The sequence below is a fragment of the Gadus chalcogrammus genome, chromosome 15 (assembly GCF_026213295.1).
Source record: "Gadus chalcogrammus isolate NIFS_2021 chromosome 15, NIFS_Gcha_1.0, whole genome shotgun sequence".
Taxonomy (NCBI): Eukaryota; Metazoa; Chordata; class Actinopteri; order Gadiformes; family Gadidae; genus Gadus; species Gadus chalcogrammus.
In genome coordinates this window covers 6,327,660-6,343,987 of record NC_079426.1, presented here as the reverse complement: position 1 = coordinate 6,343,987, position 16,328 = coordinate 6,327,660, and the positions used below count along the sequence as shown (strand labels likewise).

Below are 16,328 nucleotides of genomic sequence, written 5' to 3'. Positions count from 1 at the left end.
AGCCAGCTCATTATCGGACTAATCCACACACAAGCACATACAAAATAGCTCCGTTTGTTTATTGGACTTGAGGCGTTGCCTTACCGTCCAGTCCGAAGCAGGAGGTGATATGTTGGGCGTAGTTGCAGAGCCCGGAGTAGCCCGGCTGCTGGCTCACTGCGTGTCTCTCCTCCATCTCTTCACACACTCACTCTCACTCAGACGCACACATATAGACACACACACACACACACACACCCACGAAGAGCGACCCATCCGGTTGCACTTGCTTCCTCCCCTCCCCGCATCTATTATTCAGGATTTGGCCCCGACCGACCGACACACACACACACACACACACACACACACACACACACACACACACACAGACGAGCACGAGTATGCGTGCACGCACCCAGGAAAACAGCACAGGAAATCAAGGCATATGCGTGGGCACGTGGAGAAGTGCTCATAAATAGACACACGCGCATGCCCACACACACACACACACACACACACACACACACACACACAGGGTCAGGGAGAAGTGCTGAGCCAGCAGGTGGTGCTGCTGAACGTGGGCTGTCCTCTCTGGTGGTCAGAGGAGAGGGGCAGGCATCAAGTCGGGTTGGCTGTTGACACAGAGGGGAGCAGCGGCGGGGCACCTCATTGGCTGCTTGAAAACATATGCTAATGAGGAGGCTAATTTATTCAATGACTTTTCCCAATGCAACGATTTTCCCCAATGTCTGCAGCCTATTTGCGGGGCATCCTGAAGCAAAAAGCCAAACCTCTATTTTGTTTATCGTTCAATTCAGTGTAGGTCACTTTGGATTAAAGTGGCTAAATGACCAAAATAATTGTGTACACGTCAGGGATGGATAAAGGCAGAGGCCGGTAAAGTCAGTCTCACACTTAAAGGTAAACTTACACAGATGAATTTCTCCACAAACAATCAACCTATAACTAAAAGAGGTCATCTCAGACCGCAGCAACCGGCACACATGCAAGAGACCAGCCACAGAATGTGAAACGTTCTTCTGCTCTTCGACCAAGTTCCACCATTCCACCGAATGGAGCACAGTTCAACGGATGGAGAAGAGAAATGGAATAAACAAGAAATTCACCCGTCGTATGAAGTGCCAAACACAACATCATCCAAGCACTGGCAGGGGGAATGAGCGACCACAAAATATAGGAGGCAAGTACTGGAGATTAGACCACACGTTATAAGGAGCACGGCGTCTGAGCAGTTTCTCGGCAGTGGAGTATGATGTGTGCCTGCCTACAGCCCCGAAATGAACTGGGAATTCTTGCATTTGAATCCACAGACTTGGAGGCAGTTTCAAGAGGTCTGTGTGTGTGTGATCAGACGACCAAAGCAGACCGTGAGTGGCCAGAGAACAATAAGTCAAACAGACACTGATAGAGGAGCGGTTTCATCTTAACCTCAATGTGAAACAAACCTTGAATTAAACCTTTCAAAGGAACACAGAGAGAGAGGCAGCTAGGAAGGCACTACACAGCGTTTGGCTTTAAGGGTCTCTACAGGAGGGTGTTGCTGATGGTGAAGAGCCCTTGGTGGGGTAGGGGTTGGCAGGGGGAGGGGGTTGGATTCCAATATTGAGAGTGCTGTAATGGGCGGGGCCTCAGATGATTGATGGACGCCGGCAGAGCACAGGAACGTAATTCAAGCTTTTCTTTGTTAAATTCTTTTTTTTTTTTTACTAGCATGCGTGCTCCTATCCAGAAGGGAGTTTTTCCAGTCACTCAGCAAACTGTTCCACTTGGGGAGCGTCGGAGGCGGCAAAACCCCTTTTCCTGGAAGCCTTTCAAGCTAGGCTTCCAGAGCAAACTCTCTTCTGGGAAGGAATGCTTTATGTGTTAATCAAAGGCCAACACTCGATCAGTACAGGGAGTTACAATGCTCCAAACGCATTCATTAAAAAGTGATTTGGTCCTAGGCCAATGGGGGGAATGCTATTCATCGTTAATTGTTGCATGACTCGCTATTATCTGTGGCCACCTGAACGATCTCTACTCATCCACGAGGTTCATGCTTTAGGTTTCCCACCAGAGGGTTTAAACTTTATAACACATATCTTAACCTCTCTAAATATGGGCCTACAAAGCCGCCTGTAGACTCTAATCATGATAAAAGGCTGTAGAAAAATAAAGGTTTGTGTCATTCGATCAAGCCAGGGCATGGAACAATTCAATTGAAAGAAGGAAAAATAAGAAGAATCGCACAGAAGAAGAGTGACCCATCCGTCATCTCACCGTGATGCAACACCGTAGGAGCAAATGGACGAGGGAATGGATCGGTCTCCATCGACGGAGGTACCGCCGGGAGAAGTACAGTCACTTCCTTGTGAAATATGATTGACTTTTAGCCAGAGGGGCCTGCGCCTGGGCCTGGAGCAGCAGGGGAACCCCAGGGGGGCTGTCAGAGGGGGGGGGGGGCGGCTGGAGCAGCATCGATCGCCAGCGGCCCGGAATGCAGGGCCAGTAATGGGTAGTTCCAAGGCACTCTGCCACCCTCAGCCATTTCAAGGGCTGGAAATGAATTGAGACACGTTCACTGGCTAGTTTAGATGGACTGTACCTTAAACAAGGTGTCCCCCAAAAACAACATAATTGGAAAATGGTGAATCATCACACTGTGGCCAAGGTAGGAATGGCACTTCTTGTTGTTTGTAAACCTAACAATTAAAAAGGGGAGAGAAATGTTCTATAATTGGATTATTACATCATATTCCTTATCTAAACTTTTAAAGAAAGCAGGGGAACATTCCCTAGTACCGTACCAGACTCCCACCTCATCACCATGGAGAAGGTGACGATAAAGAAGATGAGTCAACGGTGAATCAACTCAAGTCTCAACACAAACACCTTCTACTCCCAAAAGTAGGCAGACACCAAATCTTGCGTGTTTCGATCGCTGAGGAAGTGATGTGCAAAATGTAAGTTTGATCTGTTACAAATGAACGCATAATATTTTGCAAATCCTTCTCAAAACGAATAAACATCTTAAATCCATGCGTCTCATAATTTAATAGCTTTGGATGACGCGTCTCCATAAACGCGGTCCACAAATGAAGTTACAGGCTGTGCAGCGGACTGCTCTGCTTGGGGAGGCAGTGCATGGAGCAGCGTAACCCAGTTATGATCACAGTGGCAGCACCGCTGCAGGATAACTCCCAGAAGACGACGCAAATAGACCATCTCCCGCTCCATCGCATCCCGCAGCGACCTCCCAAGAAGAGATCTCATCTCCTCGCCCATCGACATGAAGCTTTGTTGTTCTGCGACAAAAGACACTCACCTCTAGCAGACATGCCCGGTAGGTAGCGGTCTACTGTCTTTATGCATCGAGGATTGTCTTGTTGGGGGTGTCCTGCAGGGTAGAAGCACCGCTGATGGTCGCACTGGTCGGATGTGATCTAGGGGTGGATGTTGGGCTTTCATAAATGGGATTGTGCGATTGGGAGACAGAGAAGGTTTGGTTGTCTGGGAGTATATACCGCGGTTAGCAGGGCAGGGCGTGTCCTGGAGACACCAGGGTTATTCCCCTACAAGTTTCAACCATAGGGTTTTACCTTAGCGTGTGTCAGGCTCGATGCCGAGTTTTTTTTTTTTTTACACCTCTGCACATGCTGTTGACTCCATGGTTGTAACGAGCACGTTGTGGGTCGATGGGATACACCTCATCTATGGAACCTAGTTTTTGTTGTGATGACTTTGCTGAACAAGAGTTGACCGAAACCCAGTACGAACAGGTCAGGGGACGAGGACGACGAAGTTTCGGAAAATATCATAATTTACCTATTTATTTCGTTGGTTGGATTGTGTATATTGGTGTATTATGTTTGTTGTTTTTTTGCCATTGGTTGCCAGTAAATGTATTATACCAGAATAGGGCTTAGATAAGGGATAAACATGTGGTGATACTTACAATAATAATATTACTAATAATTATAATCATGAAAAATAATAATATATAGGCTTTATATATTTTTTACTATCATAATGTTGATAGCACATAATTCAGATGTATCCCAGCACAAATGCATGCAGCCTATTCTTAATTAAGTCTGATAACGTGGTTTCCCTCTGAAACACATGCAAGAATTACTGTCTGCCACATACGTGACCTCCTGTAATTCCTTTGTGTGGCGGCGCCCCCTGGCGGCGGTGTTGTGTCTGGCGCCCCCTGGCGGCCGCAGTTGGCGTTGTTGAGCCTGGCGCCCCCTGGCGACGGTGTTGTGTCGGTCACCCCTGACGGCGGTGTTGTTTTTGTTTCTGGCGCCTCCTGGCGGTCGTGGCCGGCGTTGTTGTTGTTTCTGGCGCCCCCTGGCGGCGGTGGGTGGCGGTGTCTGGCGATGGAAGTGCCACCGTGTCCAGAGAGCTGCGCGTCACGTTAGCGCAGCAGACGCTCTTGTTTACAGCCGCAGCCGAGCCGTGTTTTACGGGCCTAGTCCTTTATCTGTCGGTTTATTGCTTTATGGCGGGTGGTTCTCTGTTTCTCTCAAGGGTCGGTGTATGAGAGCTCCAACCTGGATCGAGGCGGCGGCAACAGGAAGAAGAAGATAGAGGAGTTCTCTAGGTCTTCTCGGGAGAAACTGGTCCAGTCCAAGAACAAAATGTTCTCCAAATTCACCTCTATCCTCCAGCATGCGGTGGAAGCGGTGAGTTTTACACCCCGGGTTTGGGTTCGGGACGTGTTTGTGGGGGGGTCAGTGTGTGTTGTCTTCTCACGACCCCTTCTCATGATCGTCAGCATAACAAGGCTAATGTAGCTTAGCCGCCGAGCTAACCGAGCTAACTTAGGTTAGCCTAGTGCCTTTGGCCGAGACGCGTGTTTACGTCTCCTGAGGTCCTCCGGGACCTGAGGTGGGGAACCGAGGCGTTGTGTTGGGGTAATAACGCTATAACGTCACTGTAGGTGTGTGCGCGCGTGTGCGTGTGTGTGTGCGTGTGTGTGTGCGTTTGTGTGTGTGTGGGTAGCACTGTGTGTGTATGTGTCACACTGTATGTGTGTCGCGTGTGTACACCTGAAGACTCACACAGGGTCCGACCATCTGCGTCTCGGACCTTGTGTGACGCAGGACGGGTCGATTGAGAACCGGGGCAGCTGGAGCCCTGGATAAGTTGTCATCGTTCAACTTTAGAGACTCGAGAGTTTCCCCACAAGTGATTTGGCAATTGGGGTCAATGTTGCGCAACCTGCACTTTAGTGTGGACTCAAATATCACACGCATGTTCATATGGAGATGACCCAGGGGGCATACAGGTCAAGTGGGGATAGGATGAGCATTTGGAGGAATCATGACTTGTTCTCTCATGAGGATGACTGACGCAGAAGTATTACCCACAGGTCTGCAAGCAGTCATCTTCATTCAACTCAAACATCACACAGACTGGTCTTCATAAGCGTGTGATATGTGCCAGACAGTGGCAGCAACGCAGACACTTGGACAACCTGCCTGCAAGTGGTTCACTTCACTGTGGTATTCGCCTACAAGGCACGGATGAAGTGCATAGTTATTCCAATACCACGCATACTATTCATTCCAGAGAGAAAGTTAGAAATGCTGAAGAGTACACAAACACAGTCGGACACAACACAGTCGTCTGCCGAATCTCAATGAGCCGGAGACTGAGAGATGTTAATTCTCCCTCTCTCACGATGACTCGTGTGGCTAATGTGATTCATTGTTAACGTCGCCCGCTGTCTCTCTTTCCCAGCTGGCCCCTTCCCTGCCTCTGCAGGAGGACTTTGTCTACCACTGGAAGGCCATCACCCATTACTACATCGAGACGTCCGGTGAGCCTGATGTTATGAACGCGGTCATGTGATCGGCCTAATATATTAAGCAGCTTGATTAGAGTCCAGCTCGGCTAGGGTCGCATTTGTGTACAGTTATGTAACTTGCCGATTTTGATTGATGCTGATGCTTAATTTGTGTGTGTGTGTGTGTGTGTGTGTGTGTGTGTGTGTGTGTGTGTGTGTGTGTGTGTGTGTGTGTGTTGCGTGCGTGCATGCGTGCGTGCGTGTGTGTGTGTGTGTGTGTGTTATATGCTTGTGTCTGTTACGTGTGTGTGCGTGCGCGGTGACCAGACGACAAGGCCCCGGTGACCGACACCAACATCCCGTCCCACCTGGAGCAGATGCTGGACATCCTGACCCAGGAGGAGGAGGAGCGGGAGTCGGGGGAGACGGGCCCCTGCATGGAGTACCTCCTGCACCACAAGATCCTGGAGACCCTGTTCACCCTGGGCAAGGCCGACGTAAGGCCCTGCCCTAACACACAGACGTGGAATAACACCACGGACAATGGGCTGCATTCAACCTCGAGTTCTTTCCCGATACCGATACCAGTATCGGAAATTCCTCTGATACTTCCTAAAATCGGTATCGGCGAGGTTTAGGACACAGGCAAAGAATATCTCAAACACCACGGTGTGAAGCTGCGTTGGTTAACGGTCGGACGTGGAAAAGTCTGAATTTTTCCACCGACCTACGTGTGTTCGAGCTACCAAGCTACAAAGTCGGAAAAACATGGATGCTCACGCCTAACTACAAGCATACAAATGTATTATTATAATCATAGATTATAATGCTAATAATCTAGTTCTGAAAATAAATCTAATGTTAATAAATGTTGTTGACAGTAAGGGAACCGACTATACATTGCTGTCTTTGTAAGAGAACCCTTCAATAAGAACAAATGCCATTAGTTACAATGCTAGATTCTGTATCGGTTTATACTCAGAGTCGGCTGATACTCAAGTTCAGGAATCGGTATCGGGAAGGAAAAAAAAGTATCGGAACATCTCTAGTACAACCCATCAGATACCACAGTCTTGGGTTGTCCTTCTGATCCTCTTCCTCTTCCTCTTCCTCGTCCTCCCCCTCAGTGCCCCCCGGGGATGAAGCAGCAGGTGTTGACCTTCTACACCAAGCTGCTCGGGCGCATCCACCAGCCCCTGCTCCCTCACATCAACGTGCACCGGCCCGTCCAGGTGAGCTTCCCGCCCCCGCCGTCGTGCTCCCGTTTAAGTTTCACCTTCCTCCCCCTGCCGTCCGCTAGAGGTGACTGACCCGTCTCTCCTCTCCCTCCAGAAACTGATCCGGCTCTGCGGGGAGGTGCTGGCGGCGCCCACGGAAAACGAGGAGATCCAGTTCCTCTGCATCGTGTGCGCCAAGCTGAAGCAGGACCCGTACCTGGTCAACTTCTTCCTGGAGGTAGGGCTGGTATTCCTGGGAGGGGTGGGGGGAGCGGGCGTACCGGTCAAGCTATGCCAGGATGAGGATTTGGTGGAATGGCTTGTTTTGCTGCCGTTGACTGACGCTGGAGTGCTGTTCACGGGTCTGCATGCGGTAGTCCTCACGCAGTCCACAGTAGACTCCGTCCTGCCCGCGGTCAGACCGGCTGGTAATCCACCTTGCCTCTGAGCTGGGCCCCACGGGACGCAGTGTGCTCACACCCGTCACCTGACCCCCCCCCCCCTTTACAGAACAAGGCCAGGAGGCCCGAGGCACAGAGCCCCGGAGGCCCAGTGGGGGCCAGGGGCGGCCTGGCCTCCCCGGACACGGGTCAGCCCCACGGGGACCAGCCCCCGGCCCCCGGCGAGGAGCCACAGGCTGGGGCCGCCGCCGCCGCCGCCGCCGGTAGTCCAGCCAACAGCCGCAGCTCCGACAACAACCACAGCAGCAACAACTACAACCTGGTCACCTCCCTGCTCAACCTGACCAGGAGTCCGGTGAGTGATCAGCCAATCAGACCGTGTTCTGTCCGCTGAGGTCACTGTATTGCCGTCAGGCCGGCCTTATAAGGTGCCACTTAGCAGGACAAACCGCGCCACTGAATCATTGGCTCCGTTGGATATCTGCCGCTACTTATTTTTAACTTATCCTTTGTTACACTTACTCCTTTGTTATCGTGATCTTGTATTGTTGCTGCCATGTGACTGTTGAGGAACCATGCCTATGAATTTTACTCGTTGGTACTTGTACGTTAAGATGTAATGAAGGATCACTCAGGCTATTAAACAGAGACAGTTGTCCTTTTAAATAACTTTCACATCCCTTTAAACTTGGTTATTTTTATGAACCATAACAGGTGTTTTATGTGATCCTCTGCTGCTCTTTGTCTCCTTGTAAAGTCCTATATATAACGTCCTATAACTGTCTTCCCTCGTCTGTGAGTGTTTAGATGGTAGAGGGAGAAGTCTTTTAAGTCGTTTCTCTTCTTGGGATAAATAAATTCATGATGATAAAGACATAATATCAGCAAACCACACCTCTCGGTCCTGGTGTTCACTTCCTGCGGTGTGCCCGTGGGTTTTTCCTTTTGGTTTGTTTGCATGATATTGATAAAATATCACATTGACTTTCTTGAAATTTAAATCTATATATATTGATTTAGCAACACAAATGTACACCTTCTACTTTTAATGGTTTCTCTAGGTTAGAGAAAGACCTGGCCTGGTTGAATTCTTTCACCCTTCACTTAATTTAATCTGGGAAAAGTGAATGTATACCTGGCTCAATTTGTTTGTTATTGTTTTATTGAAAAAACTGTTTACCGGCTGTGTGTCGGCACGACGTTGGTCCGTGGTTCCAGCGTGGCTGACATCGCCCTCTCTGCCCCCCCCCCCAGGACGGCCGGGTGGTGGTGAAGGCGTGCGAGGGCCTGATGCTGCTGGTCAGCCTGCCCGAGCCCGCCGCCGCCAAGTGTCTGACGGAGAACACAGAGCTGGTGGATCTGCTGACCGACCGGCTGTCGGGCTTCTACAAGGCCCTGCCCACCTCCATGGACCCTCTGGACATCGAGACGGTGGAGTCCGTCAACTGGGGGTAAGCAAGCAGAGACTCTGAGGCGACAGAGAGTTGCTGTATTCAGAGACAGACACACACACACACACACACACACAGGGGTCATTGTGGGGCCGATAGTGCTAGTAACAGGGCTAAAATTAGCAATGGTGTTAAAGTTGATGTAGTTAGCACTAGGGTTAGGCTTAGCACTAGGTTTAGGGAGATGATGGTTGGTAAAGCATTATGTGACAAGCTTGTGATAAATGTTGCAGTACAACGATGAGCATGTGCAGATAGATTCTAATCTCCCGTCCGGTGTTCTGGTTTGTGTTCCCATTCGCAGTTTGGACGTGTACAACTTGAAGGACGATGCGGCCATCTTTGCGGGGAAGAGAGGACTGATCTCCTTCCTGTCATGGCTCGACTACTGTGACCAGCTCATCAAGGAGGCTCAGAAGGTGTGTGCCAACACGGCCGACGCACTCTCTCCCTCTTTCCTTGCATCTCTCCCTATCTCTGTGTGTCTGCCCTGACGCATCACTCTGTGTTGCACATGGTAACAGAGTTATATTTACCACGCCGGGAACATCAGAAGGCTGATTCATCCTCCTCTTCCTCCTCTTCCTCCCTTCCCTCCCTGTAGTCGGCAGCCACGGTGATGGCCCGGGCAGTGAGAGAGAGGTTCTTCATTCCCGTCATGGAGCCTCAGCTGATGCAGACGTGAGCCTCCTTACACGTCAAACTCTTTTATGATAGTGCAGTGTTATCCCTCTCAGGATGGACTCAGAGTGGCTTACCGGTTTGACTCACTTTCCAGAACCCTTAATGGCTTTTAAATCACCCGAGTCTGAAGGTGCCTCAGATAAAAGCAAACTCAATAAATACTCAGTAACTTCCACTCTAGCTCTGGTTCTGTTTTCACTCCTGAATTCCAGAGATTTGGCCTGGTATAATGGCGGATGGTGAATTCTTGCACCATTCACTTCATTTCATCTAAACACACATGTGTTTGTGTGCCCCCTGGGTGTGTGCCCTGTGTGTCTGTTTGCCGTGTGTGTGTGTGTGTGTGTGTGTGTGTGTGTGTGTGTGTGTGTGTGTGTGTGTGTGTGTGTGTGTGTGTGTGTGTGTGTGTGTGTGTGTGTGTGTGTGTCTGTGTGTTTGTGTGGGTCTGTGTCTGTGTGGTTGTCTGTGTTTGCGTGCCCTGTGTGTGCGTGTGTACCCTGTTTGTTTGTGCGTGCCCTGTGATTGTATGTGTGTGTGCCCTGTGTGTGTTCCCTGTGTGTGTGTGTGTGTGTGTGTGTCTTTGTGCGTGCCCTGTGGTTGTATGTGTGTGTTCCCTGTGTGTGTGTGTTTGTGTCTGTGCGTGCCCTGTGTTTCCCCTATGTGTGTGTGTCTTTGTGCGTGCCCTGTGGTTGTCTGTGTGTGTGCCCTGTGTGTGTCCCCTGTGTGTGCATGTCTGTGTGCGTGCCCTGTGGTTGTGTGTGTGTGCCCTGTGTGTGTGTTTGTATGTGTGCGTGCCCTGTGTGTGTCTGTGTGCGTGCCCTGTGTGTGTCTGTGTGCGTGCCCTGTGGTTGTGTGTGCGTGCCCTGTGTGTGTGTGTGTCTGTGTGCGTGCCCTGTGGTTGTATGTGTGTGTGCCCTGGTGTTGTTTGTGTGTGTGTCTGTGTGCGTGCCCTTTGCGTGTCTGTGTGCGTGCCCGGTGGTTGTGTGTGCGTGCCCTGTGTGTGTCTGTGTGCGTGCCCTGTGGTTGTGTGTGTGCGTGCCCTGTGTGTGTCTGTGTGCGTGCCCTGTGTGTGAAGGTCTGAGGTGGGCATCCTGACCTCCACAGCGCTGCTGAACCGGATCATCAGGCAGGTGACGTCGGAGGCCCTGCTGCAGGAGATGGTCTACTTCCTGCTGGGGGAGGAGCGGGAGGCGGAGACCCCCACGGGGGTGACGCGCTACCCCCTCAGACACAGGCTCATCGAGCACTGCGACCACCTGTCGGACGAGGTCAGCATCATCATCAGCAGCATCATATTTTTACATGCATGTATTGATTGTGTGTAGCTATGTGAGCTTTACCCTCCTTGCGTTACTCATTAGAGCGCAAATACCAATAATTAAAATAAGTACAATAATAATATATAATTAAATCTATTTTTAAGAATTTATGACTTTACATTTTTAGGAATCGCTTACAATTTATAGAAAAATCTGCAACGCCGAAAAGACACTAAAGTTCTTCGGGAACGTTGTCCAAGTAAAAACCCTGCAAAACGAATTCCCAAAACTAGCAAAAAAAAACCGAATGGTATGAGATTGAATTAGTAATTACAGAGTAATATCTAAAAGTGTAGGATGCATTCATGGCCGACTTACCTGGCCTCGTTATCGTCAGAGAGGACGCCTCTAGAGGAAGGGGGCTTCAGTATCGGATCAGCTTGCGCTGGTGGACCCAAAAGCCTTCACTACTGCCCCAGCCTCTTTAGCCTGCCCCTCAGCATGTCCTCTTCCCTGGGGGGTCCGGTGTTCACACTGTCCCCTCTTCTCCCCCCACCCCCCACCCAGATCAGCATCATGACGCTGCGGCTGTTTGAGCAGCTGATCCAGAAGCCCAGCCAGCACATCCTGTTCAGCCTGCTCCTGCGCAGCCTGGAGGAGAGGAACTACCTGGAGAACAAGCCCGCGGAGGAGCCCCTGGAGAATGGCCTGGCCCACGACGCCGTGTAAGGAGCTGCCCCGGATTTGACCTATGACCCCCCCGTCGGCCGCGAGAACCCTGACGCCGATTTGGATGCTTCTCACACTCTCTGTCTCTCTCTCTGTCTCTCTCCGTCTCTCTCTCCTACTGTCTGTCTCTCTCTGCCTCTCTCTCCTACTGTCTGTCTCTCTCTCCCTCTCTCTCTCTCCTACTGTCTGTCTCTCTCTGCCTCTGTCTCTCTCTCTGTCTCTCTCCGTCTCTCTCTCCTACTGTCTGTCTCTCTCTGCCTCTGTCTCTCTCTCTGTCTCACTGTGTTCCTCTTAAGTTCAACAATGGCACGTTACTCCTAGTTCATGGTCTCGCATTTAAATGTTCCCCAAAGTAAGGGGGCGTGGTTTCCCTGTTTCAGCTTAGAAGAGAATATTGTTCCAAGCTGCCGACCAGTCTGAAAGGGTTAGTCAACACCAGTGGCACCAGTGTTTTTCCACTGTGGTCTTTGATTCATATGTGGTCGCACTGGACACAAATGTAGAAGGGAGATAAATACCAGGCTTTGTAAGGGTCTTCCTGGAAGTTCTTTCTGAGAGAGATCCTCATTTGCCATCGGAAACTATTCAAACTGTTTTCTAAGCGTGTCTCTGAATCAAATTAGAGAAACACGCAAAACTGCGTATTTTTAAATGTGCAAAATAAATCGTCCGTACTAGGTTTGAGTCTAGTCATGTGTGTCACTCTCTCTTCCTCACTCTCTCACAGTCGGTCTCTCTCTCACTGTCTCTCTCTCTGACAAACTAGAGAAACACGCAAAACTGCAACGACTCAATGAGGGAACACGTCTGTTATATGTGCAAAACAAGCCGTACATACTAGGTTTGAGTTTAGACTTGAGTTTCTTCTGTGTCCCCTCCCCTTCAGAGACCTGGAGGAGGACCCCCTGTTCGGGGACGACCCCTCTGCCGACGGCAGGCTGACCGGCTCCGACTGGCTGAGTCCGTCTCCGTCGCAGAGTCCCGACCACGGCAAGACGGACGGCAAGACGGAGGTCCACAAGATCGTCAACAGGTCAGTGCACACACACAGTCACACATATATACATACAGACACACACTCACACACCGTGACCTTTAGTTACACACACACACACACACACACACACACACACCAACGCTACAACTTATATGATCGGCTTGTTCATTCATTCGTTCCTGCAGCTTCCTGTGTCTGGTGCCGGACGAGGCCAAGTCGTCCTATCACGTGGAGGGCACGGGTTACGACACCTACCTGAGAGACGCTCACAGACAGGTGAGGACCCCCTGTTAGCTATGGTTCATCAGAGGAACTCCCAGTGGTGTAAGGAATGTGTTGGGATAGGGGGGAAGACAGCCTGTCATTGAGAAACCCTGTTTCTGATGAGTAACCATCGATACTCCTTGGACAATGATGTGAGCCAATCAGAAACAATTACATCAGTCGATGTGGTTCCTGATTGGCTGACATTAGTGTAGTAGTACTGCTGTCAATATTGAATAATTTAGCTTCTATGCAAAGCGAGTGACAGTGTACCGTAAACACTGGAGTAGCAGTGCAGTGCGTTATTCCACTGGAGTAGCAGTGCATTATTCCACTACAGTGTACCCTAAACACTGGAGTAGAACTGCATTATTCTACTACAGTGTACCGTAAACACTGGGGTAGCGGTGCAGTGCATTATTCCACTACAGTGTACCGTAAACACTGGAGTAGCAGTGCAGTGCGTTATTCCACTACAATGTACCGTAAACACTGGAGTAGCAGTGCATTATTCTACTACAGTGTACCGTAAACACTGGGGTAGCGGTGCAGTGCATTATTCCACTACAGTGTACCGTAAACACTGGAGTAGCAGTGCAGTGCGTTATTCCACTGGAGTGTGTGTCTGAGCCCCGTGTCTCTCTGCCTCTCCAGTTCAGGGACTACTGCGGGGTGTGCCAGCGCTGGGACTGGCGTGGGACCCCCAAGCCCATCGAGAAGTGTGACCTAGATAGACCCTTCTTCGAGGGCCACTTCCTGAAGGTGCTCTTCGACAGGATGGGGCGGGTCCTCGATCAGGTGGGCCTATTGTTGTTGTTTATTTGTGTGTTTGACTGACGCGTCGCCACTCACACACCGACACGTTTTAGAAGCCGTTTAAATCTCACCCGTCTGAATGACACAGCTTGAAACAGCGTGACACTTGTGTAATGAAAATGTGTGATTATTGTAATTATTGCAATGCTCTACTTTGAAAATAAACGTGTGGTTTATGAATGGGATCCTTTGAAAGTTTAAACCCACTCCTTCTACGAATGTATTTATCTTTTTGTACTCCAGACGAACATTAAACCGTGAATCAAAAACGAAAGTTTAAACAGAAACAGAGACTGTACCGACAGCGTTATATATGGTTTCGCTTTCTTCTGACAAATGTACTTATTGGAAATCACTTTGGATAAAAACGGGTTTCCTGTCTCTCTGATAGCGTCTGTATCCGTGACCTTTGACCCCTCTCTCCCCTCCCCCCCAAGCCCTACGAGGTGAACCTGCAGGTGACCTCTGTGCTCTCCAAGCTGTGTCTGCTGCCCCACCCCCACATGCACGAGTACCTGCTGGACCCCTACATCAACCTGGCCCCTGGCTGCCGCTCCCTCTTCTCCGTCATCGTCAGGGTAAGAGCCGCCCCCATCTCGTTAGATTCATCGTCAGGGTAAGACCCGCCCCCGTCTCGTTATATACATCGTCAGGTTAAGACCCGCCCCCGTCTCGTTAGATACATCGTCAGGTTAAGACCCGCCCCCGTCTCGTTAGATTCATCGTCAGGGTAAGACCCGCCCCCGTCTCGTTAGATTCATCGTCAGGGTAAGACCCGCCCCCGTCTCGTTAGATTCATCGTCAGGGTAAGACCCGCCCCCTTCCCGTACCGGATGGTAGAAGCCGTGGGTTTATACAGTGCAAGCCTCAGTTGGACATGGGGCTAAATATCTCGTTAGCGTTCGCATCAGACGAGGGAATAAGCCATGTTTACACCGCGTGTCAGTTTTAATTGGGCTGAATCATTCGGTTACGGCCCTACTCTTGAGTATGTTTGTAGCGATCCCGATCTGTTGTGTGGTATTACATTTTCCAACAGTATGGTTCACACGGACACTAGCGTAATCTTGAGTGTCTGCCGGGATTTGGGTCGGTGGAGCAGGAAGTGCATGGAAGCGTGCGGGCGTGGACTGACCTGTGTGTTGTCTCCGGTGGGCAGGTGGTGGGCGACCTCATGTTGAGGATTCAGCGCATCCCCGACTTCACCCCAAAACTCCTGCTTGTGAGGAAGAGGCTGCTCGGGCTGGAGCCGGAAGGAGTCAAGTAAGTGATGGTCTACTCAGTCCGCTGTAGGGTTCCTGATGTCTGTAGTGGACCCAAAGGTCTTCACTATCATATCAGTCTGTAAGGGTTCACTATTGTCTCAGTCTGTCTACATTATTTTAGATTTGAACATTTTCTTTTTGACCAAAATAATCGTGATTATGATTTTATCCATATTCGAGCAGCCCTAGTCTGTAGTGAACCTGAATGGTTCACCATCGTCTCACTATCGTCTCAGTCTGTAGTGGGCCTAAAGGGTTCACCATCGTCTCACTAGTGTCTCAGTCTGTAGTGGGACTAAAGGGTTCACTATCGTCTCACTACCGTCTCAGTCTGTAGTGGGACTAAAGGGTTCACTATCGTCTCACTAGTGTCTCAGTCTGTAGCTGACCTAAAGGATTCACCATCGTCTCACTACCGTCTCAGTCTGTCTACATTATTTTAGATTTGAACATTTTCTTTTTGACCAAAATAATCGTGATTAGGATTTTATCCATAATCGAGCAGCCCTAGTCTTTTTTGGACTGCATTTATATAGCGCTTTTCTAACCATTGGCCACTCAAAGCGCTTTACAATATTGCCTCACATTCACCATTCACGCACACATTCACACACCGACGGCGGAGTCAACCATGCAAGGCGACAGCCAGCTCGTCGGGAGCTAACAGTCAGGGTTAGGTGCCTTGCTCAAGGACACCTCGACACTCAGCTAGGAGGAGCTGGGGATCGAACCAACAACCTTCAGGTTGCCAGCCAACCCGCTCTACCTCCTGAGCTACTGCCGCCCTAGTCTGTAGTGAACCTGAAGGGTTCACCATCGTCTCAGTCTGTAGTGGGCCAAAAGGGTTCACTATCGTCTCAGTCTGTAGCTGACCTAAAGGGTTCACTATCGTCTCACTACCGTCTCAGTCTGTAGTGGGACTAAAGGGTTCACTATCGTCTCACTACCGTCTCAGTCTGTAGTGGGCCTAAAGGGTTCACCATCATCTCACTATCGTCTCAGTCCGCTGGCGTGTTCCTGATGTCTTTTTGTTGTCCTCATTTCTCATTGTGTGTGTTTCTCATTGCGTGTGTGTTTCTTGCCGCAGCGTGGACCACATGACTCTCCTGGAGGGCGTGATCGTGCTGGAGGAGTTCTGCAAAGAGCTGGCGGCCATCGCCTTCGTCAAATTCCACGCCACTGCCACGTCCTCGCCGTAACCCCGCCCTCTCCCCCCCTCTGGACATCGAGCGTGGGGGTCGGTCGGGGCGGCGCGGGGGGTAAGGCGGGAACAACAGTGAACAATCACCAACCAACAAGCAATTGTTTGGGGGGGGGGGGGGGGGGGGACAGAAAGAGAAGACAGTTTTTCGGCAGCCGTTCCCCCCAGGCTTCCATCATCACCCCTCCAGTCTATCGGACTCCAGTGTAGGCTGTCTGTTCAGCCCGTCGCCCTCGTCAGGGTGCAATGCAAACACTGCCCAGTAGGGGCT

At 50.4% G+C, this 16,328-nt stretch overlaps 1 protein-coding gene across 1 annotated transcript; it reads left to right on the top strand.

Moving 5' to 3' along the window:
- The first annotated feature begins 4,346 nt into the window (after positions 1-4,346).
- Positions 4,347-16,169, top strand: fhip2a (FHF complex subunit HOOK interacting protein 2). The gene is made up of 17 exons (XM_056608805.1): positions 4,347-4,667; positions 5,728-5,806; positions 6,101-6,270; positions 6,901-7,005; positions 7,106-7,228; positions 7,501-7,746; positions 8,646-8,842; positions 9,147-9,261; positions 9,447-9,523; positions 10,602-10,794; positions 11,353-11,510; positions 12,401-12,547; positions 12,697-12,787; positions 13,430-13,573; positions 14,029-14,169; positions 14,751-14,854; positions 15,944-16,169. The coding sequence occupies exons 1-17, from the start codon at positions 4,623-4,625 to the stop codon at positions 16,053-16,055; spliced, it is 2,247 nt and encodes a 748-aa protein (XP_056464780.1). The 5' UTR covers positions 4,347-4,622; the 3' UTR covers positions 16,056-16,169.
- The last annotated feature ends 159 nt before the right edge of the window (positions 16,170-16,328 follow it).

Coding starts and splice junctions, on each gene's coding strand:
- fhip2a (XM_056608805.1), top strand. CDS start 4,623: ATGTTCTCCAAATTCACCTCTATCCTCCAGCATGCGGTGGAAGCG. Junction 6,271..6,900: donor TCACCCTGGGCAAGGCCGAC/GTAAGGCCCTGC, acceptor CCTCCCCCTCAG/TGCCCCCCGGGGATGAAGCA. Junction 14,855..15,943: donor CTGGAGCCGGAAGGAGTCAA/GTAAGTGATGGT, acceptor TTCTTGCCGCAG/CGTGGACCACATGACTCTCC.